The sequence below is a fragment of the Petromyzon marinus genome, chromosome 26 (assembly GCF_048934315.1).
Source record: "Petromyzon marinus isolate PM22_M1 ecotype Great Lakes invasive population chromosome 26, UKy_Petmar_22M1.pri1.0, whole genome shotgun sequence".
Lineage (NCBI taxonomy): Eukaryota > Metazoa > Chordata > Hyperoartia > Petromyzontiformes > Petromyzontidae > Petromyzon > Petromyzon marinus.
Window position 1 is genome coordinate 1,321,760 of NC_133692.1, and position 15,039 is coordinate 1,336,798.

A 15,039-nucleotide genomic window follows, 5' to 3' on the forward strand; every position below is an offset into this window, starting at 1 on the left:
GTGTGTTCGAGTCAAATAATAAACTACTGCGAGTAGTAGTAGGTACTACTAGTAGTAGTAGGTAATACTACTACTAGTAGTAAGTACTGTCAGTTTAACACGTAGGCTTTCGCGACCAATATTATTCATAGTAAAGGTTGTTGGGTTAGATCGCGTAATTCTACATGTGTCCTAACCCTCCACCACCCGACACAGCCAGTAAGGTTTGTCACGTGAACAACGCGCCAATTCGTTTACTACTTCAGCCTACCGGTGTGTCGGGTGGTGAAGGTTTACGACACATTTATACTTTCGCGATCTAACCCAAAAACCTTTATTATGAGTAGGTACTGTACCACGTTACGATCCACCATCCCATATCTAGTAGTAGTACCTACTACTACAGCCCTGTAAGTACTACTACTAGTAGGTTCTGTACCACGTTGCGATCCACCATCCCGTCTCTTTGCTTCGATTTTAGTACTTTCGATGGGACTATTCGTAATTTAATCAATGCAAAATTTCGACCGACTGATATTTTTCCGCATCGATTGTACTCAGAGCCCCACCCCGTGAAGGCAGGAAACCCCAGACTTGTAGCCGCGCCCAGCGCAGCACGGCCAATGACGTCACCAGGTCCCGCCCATCACTTCTCGTTCAGCTGCACATGTGGCAATGAGAGGCGAGACTTTTTTTCCCCCCAAACTTTCTGATTGGTCAAATAATTTAACTGATAATCGGTAGGGCAATCGATCACTTAAATAATCGGAGAGCCCCTACCACACTGGTGCAGCCCTGTCAGAGGGCAGGTGAGGTCGCAGTGGTGAGATGTTAACTGCCTCGCCTGGTCTACAGGAGGTCATGAGGCTTGTATATTTGGAGTTTGTGGTGTCTCTCTCCCCGTGGCCGCGTGGATTTTTCTCCGGGGTCCTCCGGTTTTTCCCCTCCACATTTAGAAACAACATCACGCGTTCAGAGTACTTGCTGCTTTACATTTTCACGAGATGATAAACCACTTTCGTTGAGCTATCGTTTGTGGCCAGGTCGCTTCTGAAAAAGAGCTACCATATGTGGGCTTTATCTGTAAAATAAAAATGATGAATAGTTCAGTTTATCTCGGCGAGGTAACGCCACACGCGGCAGGCCGTGGTTTCTTAGCGGCCGGAGATGGAGAAGTTCGTGCCGGCTGGAGATAGCGACATCCTGTGCCGGATAGCCCGGTTGTACCTCGAGCAGTCACACTATTCAACAACATCAACAACTGTATTCACGTATAAAAAAATAGGGGGGTGGTGGATCAGCCATGAATTTTGAAAGTAATTGTAAATGTCACGGGTTTATTCTCCAATACACCGGTGTGCTGAACTAGTAATTGGCATCTTTTGTTCGCGTGAAAAACCTTACTAATTGGCTGTGTCGGGTGGTGGCGGGTTTCACGACACATTCATATTTACGCGATCTAACCCCGAAACCCTCCATTACAGTTAAAAGCAGTGTTATGCTTGTGCCGTCAGGTCTTGGTATGCGGGACGTTCAAAGGGATGAAGATAAAGCCTGGATCCATGGGAAAGGCTTCTCCAGGATACCAAGTAGAGGTACATTGTCGCACCTCCGATTGGCGCGCTCGGCTACGTATGGTGCAAAAGAAGTTCACCATACGTACACACATGCAAATGGCCTCTTGTATGTATGTACTGTATATATGGTTTGGAAATACTCCCCTTTGGGCGTATCGGCCTTCAGGAGCTGCCGTGCCTGCGGTGCGTGTGTGCGTGCGCCGGGCGTCGTGTCAAACCGGCGCGGTGTTGGCCACCCACCCCCTCGTGTGCCGTGCCGGCCTTCATCGGCGCTGCTCGCGAACAGCACTTTGCCCCAACAGTGTGTTAAGGCTACACGGGCGATCTTTTTCTTTGTGCCAAACAGGTCATTGACGAGCAAGGAGAAGTCGTCGCGGCTGGAGAAGAGGGTGACTTAGCCATCCGGATAAAACCACAGAGGCCTCCCTGGCTGTTCACGGAGTATCTGGTAAGGGTTCGCGTTACGCTGAGCACATGCCGCCAAAGATCGCCCCGCGTGGCCGGGACCGACTGATGGGGCGAGTGCCGCTTGGCGAGGCCCGGCCTCGCCGGCGCTCCGACGCTCTGCCGTGCAGGACGATCCCCGGAGCAGTGCGGCGACGGAGCGAGGGGACTTCTACGTGACGGGGGACCGGGCGACTCGGGACCGGGACGGCTACTTCTGGTTCGTGGGCAGAGCCGACGATGTCATCCTGTCGGCCGGGTGAGGCTGCCGCCCGGTGCTCGCGGTGGGGCGGAGCGGGGGCGGTGGTGGGGAGATGTTAACTGCCTCGCCAGGTATACAGGAGGTTGTGGGTTCGATCTCGACCCTGACGCCTGCTGTATATGTGGAGTCTGCGTGTTTCTCTCTCTCCCCGTGGTCGCGTGGATTTTTCTCCGGGTCCTCCGGTTTTTCCCTCCACATTTAGAATCAACATCACGTGTTTAGAGTATTTGGCTGCTATGCATGTCCACGCGATGGGCTATTTCATTGAGCTATCATTTGTGGCCAGGTCCCTTCTGCAAATGAGCCACTTTCGAACATTTATTCACTCCCATTCCTTCTCTCTGGGTCCTATGGGTTGTTCTCTCCACATTTAGAACCAACGTCACACGTTTAAATAGCGCAAGGCGACGTCACAATGATGATGACATCACCGTTGCTCTATTTTAGACCGGAAGCAGGAGGGCTTCTTCGCAATTCTGGTAAATCGCCTGACGAGGCTGGTTGTGGGTTTACTCGCCATCACAGCGGTGCGCTGAAGTAATCGCTAATTGGCACGTTTTGTTTCCGTGATAAACGTTACTAATTGGGCTGTGTCCGGTGGCGCAGTTTTTATTTACGCGCTCTAACCCAAAAACCTTTTTTGGTGAATGCGTTCAGAGTATTTGGCTGCTCTACATTTGCACGTGATGAGCCACTTCGTCGAGCGATCGTTTTCTGGCCAGGCCACTGTCTGAAAGAGAGCTACGTAGCTGGGACGCGACCGGTTACTTTGGTAATCGATTACTCGACCGATTATCGCAGCGATCATTCGACTGGTCGGATAGTACGAACATCGTTTTGGGGGGGTGGGGGAAGTCTCGCCCCCCACCGTGCGCACACGTGCCACCACTGGACGGGGAGGTGATGGACGGGGCTCGCCGGACGTGGATCATCGGTGGTTCACAGCCTTCGGGGAGGGAGCACGCTGCCGGACAGATGCCGTAGTCTGCACGCGCCGAGAGGAATCGACGACGCGGACGAGCAGTCAAGAGAAGGGCAACGTTTGGGGCGATTTAAAATCGACTCAATCGCCCAACCTTGCCAGCTATAACCCCTAGTAACACCATCCATTGCGACGGCTCATCACGAACGGCTAATTCCACCTCGCCCACGATTTTAATTCACAACTGCGTGATTGCGATTCCTGCTGGACCGGACCGTCGGCAAAAACCCGCGGCTCCGGAGCAGCACGCGGCTCACCAAGGGCGCCTGGTGACACTGAGTCACCAAGGGTGCCTGGTGACACTGAGTCACCAAGGGTGCCTGGTGACAGTGAGTCACCAAGGGTGCCTGGTGACACTGAGTCACCAAGGGTGCCTGGTGACACTGAGTCACCAAGGGTGCCTGGTGACAGTGAGTCACCAAGGGTGCCTGGTGACAGTGAGTCACCAAGGGTGCCTGGTGACACTGAGTCACCAAGGGTGCCTGGTGACAGTGAGTCACCAAGGGTGCCTGGTGACAGTGAGTCACCAAGGGTGCCTGGTGACACTGAGTCACCAAGGGTGCCTGGTGACACTGAGTCACCAAGGGTGCCTGGTGACACTGAGTCACCAAGGGTGCCTGGTAACAGTGAGTCACCAAGGGTGCCTGGTGACAGTGAGTCACCAAGGGTGCCTGGTGACAGTGAGTCACCAAGGGTGCCTGGTGACAGTGAGTCACCAAGGGTGCCTGGTGACAGTGAGTCACCAAGGGTGCCTGGTGACAGTGAGTCACCAAGGGTGCCTGGTGACAGTGAGTCACCAAGGGTGCCTGGTGACACTGAGTCACCAAGGGTGCCTGGTGACACTGAGTCACCAAGGGTGCCTGGTGACACTGAGTCACCAAGGGTGCCTGGTGACACTGAGTCACCAAGGGTGCCTGGTGACACTGAGTCACCAAGGGTGCCTGGTGACAGTGAGTCACCAAGGGCGCCTGGTGACACTGAGTCACCAAGGGTGCCTGGTGACACTGAGTCACCAAGGGTGCCTGGTGACACTGAGTCACCAAGGGTGCCTGGTGACAGTGAGTCACCAAGGGTGCCTGGTGACACTGAGTCACCAAGGGCGCCTGGTGACACTGAGTCACCAAGGGTGCCTGGTGACACTGAGTCACCAAGGGTGCCTGGTGACACTGAGTCACCAAGGGTGCCTGGTGACAGTGAGTCACCAAGGGTGCCTGGTGACACTGAGTCACCAAGGGTGCCTGGTGACACTGAGTCACCAAGGGTGCCTGGTGACAGTGAGTCACCAAGGGTGCCTCGTGACAGTGAGTCACCAAGGGTGCCTGGTGACACTGAGTCACCAAGGGTGCCTGGTGACAGTGAGTCACCAAGGGTGCCTGGTGACAGTGAGTCACCAAGGGTGCCTGGTGACACTGAGTCACCAAGGGTGCCTGGTGACAGTGAGTCACCAAGGGCGCCTGGTGACACTGAGTCACCAAGGGTGCCTGGTGACACTGAGTCACCAAGGGTGCCTGGTGACAGTGAGTCACCAAGGGTGCCTGGTGACAGTGAGTCACCAAGGGTGCCTGGTGACAGTGAGTCACCAAGGGTGCCTGGTGACAGTGAGTCACCAAGGGTGCCTGGTGACAGTGAGTCACCAAGGGTGCCTGGTGACAGTGAGTCACCAAGGGTGCCTGGTGACAGTGAGTCACCAAGGGTGCCTGGTGACACTGAGTCACCAAGGGTGCCTGGTGACACTGAGTCACCAAGGGTGCCTGGTGACACTGAGTCACCAAGGGTGCCTGGTGACACTGAGTCACCAAGGGTGCCTGGTGACAGTGAGTCACCAAGGGCGCCTGGTGACACTGAGTCACCAAGGGCGCCTGGTGACACTGAGTCACCAAGGGTGCCTGGTGACAGTGAGTCACCAAGGGCGCCTGGTGACAGCGAGTCACCAAGGGCGCCTGGTGACAGTGAGTCACCAAGGGTGCCTGGTGACAGTGAGTCACCAAGGGTGCCTGGTGACAGTGAGTCACCAAGGGTGCCTGGTGACACTGAGTCACCAAGGGTGCCTGGTGACAGTGAGTCACCAAGGGTGCCTGGTGACACTGAGTCACCAAGGGTGCCTGGTGACAGTGAGTCACCAAGGGTGCCTGGTGACACTGAGTCACTAAGGGTGCCTGGTGACACTGAGTCACCAAGGGTGCCTGGTGACACTGAGTCACCAAGGGTGCCTGGTGACAGTGAGTCACCAAGGGCGCCTGGTGACAGTGAGTCACCAAGGGTGCCTGGTGACACTGAGTCACCAAGGGTGCCTGGTGACACTGAGTCACCAAGGGTGCCTGGTGACAGTGAGTCACCAAGGGTGCCTGGTGACAGTGAGTCACCAAGGGTGCCTGGTGACACTGAGTCACCAAGGGTGCCTGGTGACAGTGAGTCACCAAGGGTGCCTGGTGACACTGAGTCACCAAGGGTGCCTGGTGACACTGAGTCACCAAGGGTGCCTGGTGACACTGAGTCACCAAGGGTGCCTGGTGACACTGAGTCACCAAGGGTGCCTGGTGACACTGAGTCACCAAGGGTGCCTGGTGACACTGAGTCACCAAGGGTGCCTGGTGACACTGAGTCACCAAGGGTGCCTGGTGACACTGAGTCACCAAGGGTGCCTGGTGACAGTGAGTCACCAAGGGTGCCTGGTGACACTGAGTCACCAAGGGTGCCTGGTGACACTGAGTCACCAAGGGTGCCTGGTGACACTGAGTCACCAAGGGTGCCTGGTGACACTGAGTCACCAAGGGTGCCTGGTGACACTGAGTCACCAAGGGTGCCTGGTGACACTGAGTCACCAAGGGTGCCTGGTGACACTGAGTCACCAAGGGTGCCTGGTGACACTGAGTCACCAAGGGTGCCTGGTGACACTGAGTCACCAAGGGTGCCTGGTGACACTGAGTCACCAAGGGTGCCTGGTGACACTGAGTCACCAAGGAGGCGGCACCGTCTTCTCGTATTCACACATTTGCATTGCGGCCCTTGAATTATTGACGCGGTTTTTTATTTCGGTGGCCCGATCCCCTCCCGTGCTCGACCAAGCACGCTCCGTCTTGGGGAGGGTGTCCACACCAAGACGTCTTTCACTCCGCGTTGCCACGGCAGTGTGACGCCTTCGTGCGCGTCTCTGCCCCCCCCCCCCCCAAAGCTATCGGATCGGCCCCTTCGAGGTGGAGAGCGCCCTGATCGAGCACCCGGCCGTGGTGGAATCCGCTGTCACCAGCAGCCCCGATCCGGTCCGCGGGGAGGTGAGGCCACCGTGTAGTGCACAACCCCCCCGTCACGTCTCCATCACGTTGTGTGTCTCTCTCTGTGAGTCCCCGTGCATCTCTGTGAGGCTACGGGCACACTGCGACTGAACCATTTGTTTTTGTTATTCGGACGTAGCGATTTGTTTGCCTTTCCTATACTCCCATGGTGTGTTTGTACTGTTTGTTGTTGCAGAGTTTTGTACCCGCCCCTACTGCGACAAAGAGCCTCACAGCTCATCGGATTCTTCCTCCTCCCTCTCTCTCTTCTCGCCCCCTTTCACTGGAACAAACTTCTCCCTCCCCGTTAAGCGGTCACCTTCGTTCGCTCGTTTTCGCTCCTCACTCAAAACGAGCTTCTCGTCCCCTAGCTCACCACACGACTCCCCCCCCTTAACCTCCTGCCTCATAACCACCGCCGTTCCTGTTCCCTCTTCACGTTTTCATTCTATCACTCATAAACCCCATTCATTCAATCAATGCATCAATCAATGCAGCAAATTGCTTCCTCTCATCTAATTCAGTCACCTCACCTCCACCGTCACGTTCACACGTGGCTGTACCATTGTCACTGACTTTCTCATACATCATACACTGATTCACTCACACCATGCACTGACTCACTCACACATCATGCACTGACCCTCTCATCATGCGCTTACTCACTCACATCATACACTGACTCACTCATCATACACTGACTCACTCATCATACGCTGACTCACTCATCATACACTCGCACAACCACTGACCCATTCACTCATCATACACAGGTTCACTCATCGTGTGCTGGCTCACTCGCACATCATACACTGACTCACACTGCCGCTGACTCACACATCATACACTGAATCACTCATCATGCACTGACTAACACATCATACACTGACTCACACATCATACACTAGCTCACACTGCCGCTGACTCGCTCATTCATCATACACTGACTCACTCATCATGCGCTGACTCACACATCATACACTCACGCTGCTGCTGACTCACTCACACATCATACACTAACTCGCACATCATACACTGACTCGCACATCATACACTCACTCATCATACACTGACTCACTCATCATGCGCTGACTCGCACATCATATACTCACTAACGCTGCTGCTGACTCACTCACACATCATACACTCACTCATCATACACTGACTAACACATCGTGCGCTGACTCGCACATCATACACTCACGCTGCTGCTGACTCACTCACACATCATACACTAACTCGCACATCATACACTGACTCGCACATCATACACTCACTCACGCTGTCGCTTACTCACTCACACATCATACACTCACTCATCATACACTGACTAACACATCGTGCGCTGACTCGCACATCATACACTCACTAACGCTACTGCTGACTCACTCACACATCATACACTAACTCGCACATCATACACTGACTCGCACATCATACACTCACTAACGCTGCTGCTGACTCACTCACACATCATACGCTGACTCGCACATCATACACTCACGCACGCTGCTGCTGACTCACTCACACATCATACACTCACTCATCATACGCTGACTAACACATCGTGCGCTGACTCGCACATCATACACTCACTAACGCTGCTGCTGACGCACACATCATACACTGGGAGTGTCGTGCTGCCAGCTATGGCTGCAGGTTTTGTCGTACGTGTTATATATATCGTTTATTGATCAATTTAAAATCACAGTTCCTATGATTACTGTTGTTACATTGTTTTTGTAGCTTTATTTTGGTCTGGTTGTGGTGTAATAGTTTTCTGAAATGTAGATTCATATTTAGTTTGTTGCGGTTGCACCCGACTTAAGAGCCGCATGGCTCACAGGGCTATGCCTAATAAATGAAACTTGAAAACTTGTCAAGTCTTGGTTAAGGCGCTACGTAGATCCCTTCAAGGGAAGATTCCGATGACACCGATTGTGACCGTTGCGCGACACCAGGTGGTGAAGGCCTTCATTGTTCTCACCAAGGAGTACAAGTCCCGCAGCCCCCAGCCGCTCATCGCCGAGCTGCAGGATCACGTGAGGACCGTGACGGCACCGTACAAGTACCCACGCAAGGTACCGGGGACTCGCGCCCAACGATCTGTCACATCAATTTCCCGAGGTTTAGCCACTGCACCACCACTTATCCACCCCATTCGTTGCTCTTAAGTGACGTTTTAAGATGTTAACTACCTCGCCTGATATTCAGGAGACCGTCGGTTCAATCCTGGCCCTGACGATGCCTGTTATCGCCTTCCGTGGTCGCGTGGATTTTTCTCCAGGTCCTTCGGTTTTTCCCCTCCACGTTTAGAATCAACATCACGCGTTCAGAGTATTTGACTGCTTTCATTTTCCACGTGATATGCCACTTTGTTATTTACCTATCATTTGTGGCCAAGTCGCTTCTGAAAAAGAGCTATATAGCTCAGTGTGCCTTACCTGGTAAAATAAAAAAAATTGTTTCGTAAGGCTAAATATTTTTTTAACGTTCTTCCACTTTGGTGACACAATAATCTATGCAATATTACCAGTGGCACAAGCTCACGCGTGCTATGATTTCCTTTCAGATCGAATTCGTCGATCAACTCCCAAAGACCGTGAGTGGGAAGATACGGAGAGTGGAGCTTCGCAAGAAGGAATGGGACAGGAGCTGAATTCACGGTCCATGGAAGACCTCCTGGCCGCAGAAGGAACCCCATGAGATAATCGCAAATAGAGTTGATTTCACGGAGCAAGTCAACGCACAAACAGTCTTACCGCCTTTCCGCGTGCTCAGTTAATCGTAATACCGTGAGTACATTGTTGTAGATCGTTGTTAATTATAAAAAGCCAATTACAATGTTACCAATATATTGTTCAGACAACGTGGTACTTTTTTTGTTTCATTAACAAGGGAGACCCGCAGGCAAGTTGATGAGATGGCAACTTGAACACGCACACACACACTCACACACAGCGAGAACCATCGTCTGCAATGGTCAATCCACTGCTGGATGAAGGGGTCGCCATCTCTCACAATGCAACAATCCACCCGGCACACGAAACGCGACGGGATGCCATCCATCTCCTCTGTGGACGTCCTCTCCGATGTACAAAGCAACCGTGTGTGTGTTATGTGTGTTGTGTGTGTGTGTGATATTCTATCTATAGTTGTGTTTTGCTTCGGTTAATTTACCCATCGTATATTGCGTAGCACAAGCCTGGCAACTCCTTTCGGATTGGTGGGGAGGGGCAGGAGAGTTGTAATGTGGGGGTGGGGGGCTCACCGTTCATCACCGCGAAGGAAGGAAGCGTGAATATGGGTGGGGGGTCCAAAGGGACGTTTTGGTGGGCGCAGGGCCCAGCCCAGCACCCACCCCATTGCCCAGTTTAGAGCCCAGCACCAAGCCCAGCACCCAGCCCAGCACCAAGCCCAGCGCCCAGTGCCCAGCACCCAGCACCCAGCCCATTGCCCAGTTTATAGCCCAGCCCAGCGCCCAGCCCAGCACCCAGCACCCAGCCCATTGCCCAGTTTAGAGCCCAGCCCAGCGCCCAGCCCAGCGACAGCCCTGGTGTAGCTGCTTAGGTAGCTGGTAAAAATATTGGCGCAGGAAAATTGGCACAAGTGAATACTAGTAAAAAAAATTGGGACAACAAATAGGGCTTATCATCTCCTTCATTCAGATCTCTGTATATAACTGTTAGCATGGTACTGCCAACTGTTGGCACGGTACCATTTCATTGTGGCATTTTCCTCCTAGTTTTCACTTCTGCCATGTCTTACCTAAGATCGTCGCTGCAAACACCACCTGTTACTCGACTGAGGCAGTCGTGACAAGATAACGTTCTGCTTTGAAACCACCGCACGGCCGGCGATGCAATTCACACCACCTTGTTTGAAAGTTTCGGGTTGGAAGTAAAACATTAAATAACACGAAAAAAGTCGTCACTGATCACGGACCGGCAAACAGGACGTGCAGCTTTCCGAAAAAGAGAAGTGGCCGGACGCGTGGACGGTATTCGGTGGCGTCAAATCAGCTCTGCGGTGGCCAAACGCCGATTTCAAAACCCCACGGTGCTTGCTGACATCAACGAGGTGATAGGAAGGAGATGACCACCGAGATTCGGGTCAGACACGTGACCTTCACACCCTTATTTATGGGGCCTCCACGGGACGAATTGGGATTTCGCGCACGCACATATCGCTGCTTTTCGCTTTGGGCGCTCGACCCCCAATTGTTGTTGTTGTTGTTGAAAAAGGCCACATGGCAGACCCATCACTGCTCCAAAAAATCACCCTGGCCACCGCGGCTTTCAGCGTCATCTTCACGGTGGTCAGCACGGCTCTTCCCAATTGGCACGCGGCGATTGGTAATTCCGTAGGGCTGTGGCAGATCTGCGATGTCAACTGCGTGAGTTATATGTGTCCGACGGGCAGCTGCCATGGTGAGTGCCGTGAAAAAGTCCACACCGTGAGAAGGTGGTTGTGCTTCAGCTGCTGCCTTGCTTTGTGTGGTTGTGGCTGGGTTGCTTTGTGTGGTTGTGGCTGCGTAGCTTTGTGTGGTTGTGGCTGCGTTGCTTTGTGTGGTTGTGGCTGCGTGGCTTTGTGTGGTTGTGGCTGCGTGGCTTTGTGTGGTTGTGGCTGCGTGGCTTTGTGTGGTTGTGGCTGCGTGGCTTTGTGTGGTTGTGGCTGCGTGGCTTTGTGTGGTTGTGGCTGCGTGGCTTTGTGTGGTTGTGGCTGCGTGGCTTTGTGTGGTTGTGGCTGCGTAGCTTTGTGTGGTTGTGGCTGCGTGGCTTTGTGTGGTTGTGGCTGCGTGGCTTTGTGTGGTTGTGGCTGCGTGGCTTTGTGTGGTTGTGGCTGCGTAGCTTTGTGTGGTTGTGGCTGCGTGGCTTTGTGTGGTTGTGGCTGCGTTGCTTTGTGTGGTTGTGGCCGCGTTGCTTTGTGTGGTTGTGGCTGCGTGGCTTTGTGTGGTTGTGGCTGGGTTGCTTTGTGTGGTTGTGGCCGCGTAGCTTTGTGTGGTTGTGGCTGCGTGGCTTTGTGTGGTTGTGGCCGCGTAGCTTTGTGTGGTTGTGGCTGCGTGGCTTTGTGTGGTTGTGGCTGCGTGGCTTTGTGTGGTTGTGGCCGCGTAGCGTTGTGTGGTTGTGGCTGCGTTGTGTGGTTGTGGCTGCGTAGCGTTGTGTGGTTGTGGCCGCGTTGCTTTGTGTGGTTGTGGCTGCGTGGCTTTGTGTGGTTGTGGCTGGGTTGCTTTGTGTGGTTGTGGCTGCGTGGCTTTGTGTGGTTGTGGCTGCGTGGCTTTGTGTGGTTGTGGCTGTGTAGCTTTGTGTGGTTGTGGCTGCGTGGCTTTCCCAGATCTGTCGTCGTGTTGTTGTTGTTCTGGATGAAGTTCGACGCTTAGCTGCGCACCTTGGGAGCTTCAGGAGCTGAAGAGTTTTTGTCACACTCATTGGGGGCAAGGAGAGATGCTGTCCTAGGTTATCATTGCGGTCTCTCCACACTTTTTCACCACAATTGTGCACTTGTTGACGTATTAAGATGCATTACCTTGTCTATTGTATATACAAACAACAATAGTCGCCGTCTGGAGCCTGAATGTTCGCCGTGCAACGTCACAACAACTTTGGGCCTTCGTGGTAAAGTTCGTCAATCTCGAGTACGAGCACGCAAAGTGGGAGGGCGTAGATCGGGGGTCGCGACTGCGTTTGTAATTTGTCAGGCGTGGAATGTAGCCAGGTTGAGTACAAACTCAAATTAAATATGACGGGGTTTAGGAGTTGTTGTTGTTGCTATGTGCAGTCGTTAGTGGCCAGGGCAAAGGCAGTCTCGGCGGTGACCCCCACGGTGACCCCCACGGTGCCAGGAGTGTCAACTCGGCGCCCTGAGCTCCGAGCCACCGGGGCCACCTCCTCTTGGTCTTACATTTATTTATTTTTAAACGTGAAGAAGAAGAAACCCCAACAGCGTCAAAACGATGTCAACGGTTGGGGCACGGTGATGGCCGAGTTGTTATCCCGGCGTGACGCGGTCGTCGCTTTGCCGTTGACAAAATGAGCGACCACGGTTGGAAGGTCTCAAGGGTGGTCACCAATTGTAGAGAGAGGGGAAAACATACCTCGGCCATGGGAATATGGAATTGTCTACGACTGGCTCGAGGGCTGCACGTGGGTGCGAACGTTGCCCCTTGGTCTGCGTGTGCGGGGTGACGTTTTTTGAGGTGTCGGGGATTTGGGATCTCAGGAGCCATGAGTGACAGAGCCCTCTCGAGCAGCTCTCTGTCCTCACCCCGCCGCCCATCACTAACCCCCTCCATCCCTCCTCCTTGCTGTTGTTCTCTTCTTGTTGTGTGAAACAGCGGCGAGGGCCTTCACCATTCTAAGCGTGCTGATGAGTGTGGCAGCGGCCACGACGATGGCTCTCAAATTTTTCAAATACCACGACATGGGCCTGCTGCTGAAGTTGACATCTGGCCTGGCGGGCGGTGCAGGTGAGCCCCACTTAGACGGCGGAATCAACGGCACTGCACGGCAAGGGCCAATAAAAGCCAAGGCAGGCCGTGTACAAAGACAAAAATCCCCCCGTTTAGCCTTAACAGACTGTTGGGGCAAGTGCTGTTAGCGAGCACCGATGAATGCACGAGAGGGTGGGTGGCCAGCACCACGCCCGGTCGCCTTTGTCTCCCTGGTGGCGACGTTTACACGCATCGCGATCCAAACACTTGCAGCAACTGGGTGATCACGTTCCTCCGGTAGTTTAAATCGGCATCATGAGACAAGGCTCGAGTATTGCAACTCGCTTACTCTACGGGACCTCTTGCTGAACGAAAACGGCGTGAGAAAGGTCGCGCTCATTGCACGCAAAGTGCTCGCGAGAAACTAACCACGCTACCTCGCTGATCTCGCCAAGGCGCATAAACCATCATCACGCAAACTCGGGTCGCCCTCGCAGCAGCGGATTTTGGCTCAGCCATCGGACAAAGGCGGTGGTGACCGCAGCATCGCGCGGCGCTTTCAGATGCGATTTCGCGGCCGTCTGGAACGCTCTCCTTCCGATGTTAGGAAGTCACTTTCAATCATCATCTAGATCGAACACTTATTTCTTTTAGAACTTCTTTTCGTGTTGAGTTTGTTGTACTTCCCCCGGCCCCTCCAATTAGCACGGTTGGTCTACGTACGGTGCGAAAGAAGTTCGACACAAACTCTTTGGTTCTATTCGGTAAAGTCACGTAGGTAAAAATAAAATAACAAAAAATCACGACGTTTCGGCCACAACACAAGCGGCCTTCATCAGGTGAAGGGACTGGACTGTCCAGAGGACAGCGTTGGAGTGAAGACAGCAAGCCCAGGTCGCGTCCTTTAAGCTGTGTGGGAGAAAAAAAAGCTGTGTGTTTGGAATAGTTTGATTTAGAACATCTTTCCAATGTAAACTCCCCCCCCCCCCCCGTGCCGGTCCAGTACATCATTGTTATGCTAAAATCATTGTTATGCTAATTCCTTTGTCAAGGCGTTTTTTGTTTCCTCCCACACAGCTTAAAGGACGCGACCTGGGCTTGCTGTCTTCACTACAACGCTGTCCTCTGGACAGTCCAGTCCCTTCACCTGATGAAGGCCGCTTGTGTTGTGGCCGAAACGTCGTGATTTTTTGTTATTTTATTTTTACCTACGTGACTTTACCGAATATAACCAAAGAGTATGGATCCTTGCAGTCACGAAAGCTTCAAATCTAGAAAAGTTCGACACACACACATAGAGTCACACGAACTTGGAATGTGCAGACTGTGACGCCCCTGTCGCTCGTGTCGGGTTTTGCTTCCGCAGCCTTCATGGTACTCCTGACCGTGATCTGCTTCGTGGTGTTCCTTGTCAACGTGGGCGGCTTCAACTCGTCCATCGGATTCTCGCTCGCGTGCGTGGCGATGGGCATCGATGTGTCCACGGCGAGCCTGGCCATCAGCCTCTACAAGAAGGAAAATGCTGCTCAGCCCAGCGCTTAGCCACGCTCCGACCACAAGCTTATGCAATTTTGAAAATCATTTTTTTTAACAAATTCACAACTAAGAATGCAATCATGTACGTGACGAAATATGTCAATAAAGTTTTTCAAACAAAACATTCGTCTTGAATGCGTTGACTTATTTCTCGAAATATTTTTTTTTTATCTGCTAAGCCAATTAGTCGAATGTTGCTGTGCAATGCTGCACGAGCTGCAGGTTTGAATTGCACAACCATGCCGATTCTTTATAGAGGGCACTGGGTGGGTTTCAAGTGCGGTTGTGAACAGTCAGTGTTGGCTAATCACTAAGACGAGGTGGGTTTGTCTACGGCTACAGTGGGAAACCGTTCACGCGGTCTTGAACAATCACAGACCCTCACTATTCAATCACTCCCCTACCCCCCTCCATTCACCAACTTCTCATCAACCAGCACGACAACAACAACCGACATTCGCCGCTAAGTGACCGTGACGTCCTCACGGTGCTTGTGCCAGGCTAGGTGCACTTGGAGGCCGTCACGTTAAGTGTCGAAAGCTCGCTGCTGGCAGGAG

At 53.1% G+C, this 15,039-nt stretch overlaps 1 protein-coding gene across 2 annotated transcripts in view; it reads left to right on the plus strand.

The window, feature by feature from the left end:
• The window catches only part of LOC116946115 (acyl-coenzyme A synthetase ACSM3, mitochondrial), a 36,540-nt gene extending 21,936 nt beyond the window's left edge, over nt 1–14,604 (plus strand). The window contains exons 9-16 of one of the 2 annotated variants that reach the window (XM_076069841.1): nt 1,494–1,574; nt 1,903–2,004; nt 2,132–2,259; nt 6,417–6,516; nt 8,478–8,597; nt 9,089–10,946; nt 12,851–12,982; nt 14,313–14,604. In XM_076069841.1, the coding sequence (XP_075925956.1) occupies nt 1,494–1,574; nt 1,903–2,004; nt 2,132–2,259; nt 6,417–6,516; nt 8,478–8,597; nt 9,089–9,175 (618 nt within the window). In that variant the 3' untranslated portion in view covers nt 9,176–10,946; nt 12,851–12,982; nt 14,313–14,604. Of the gene's footprint in view, nt 1–1,493; nt 1,575–1,902; nt 2,005–2,093; nt 2,260–6,416; nt 6,517–8,477; nt 8,598–9,088; nt 10,947–12,850; nt 12,983–14,312 lie in introns of those variants that run through there. The other variant, XM_032960990.2, reaches the window with a different exon arrangement.
• Nucleotides 14,605–15,039: the final 435 nt, after the last annotated feature.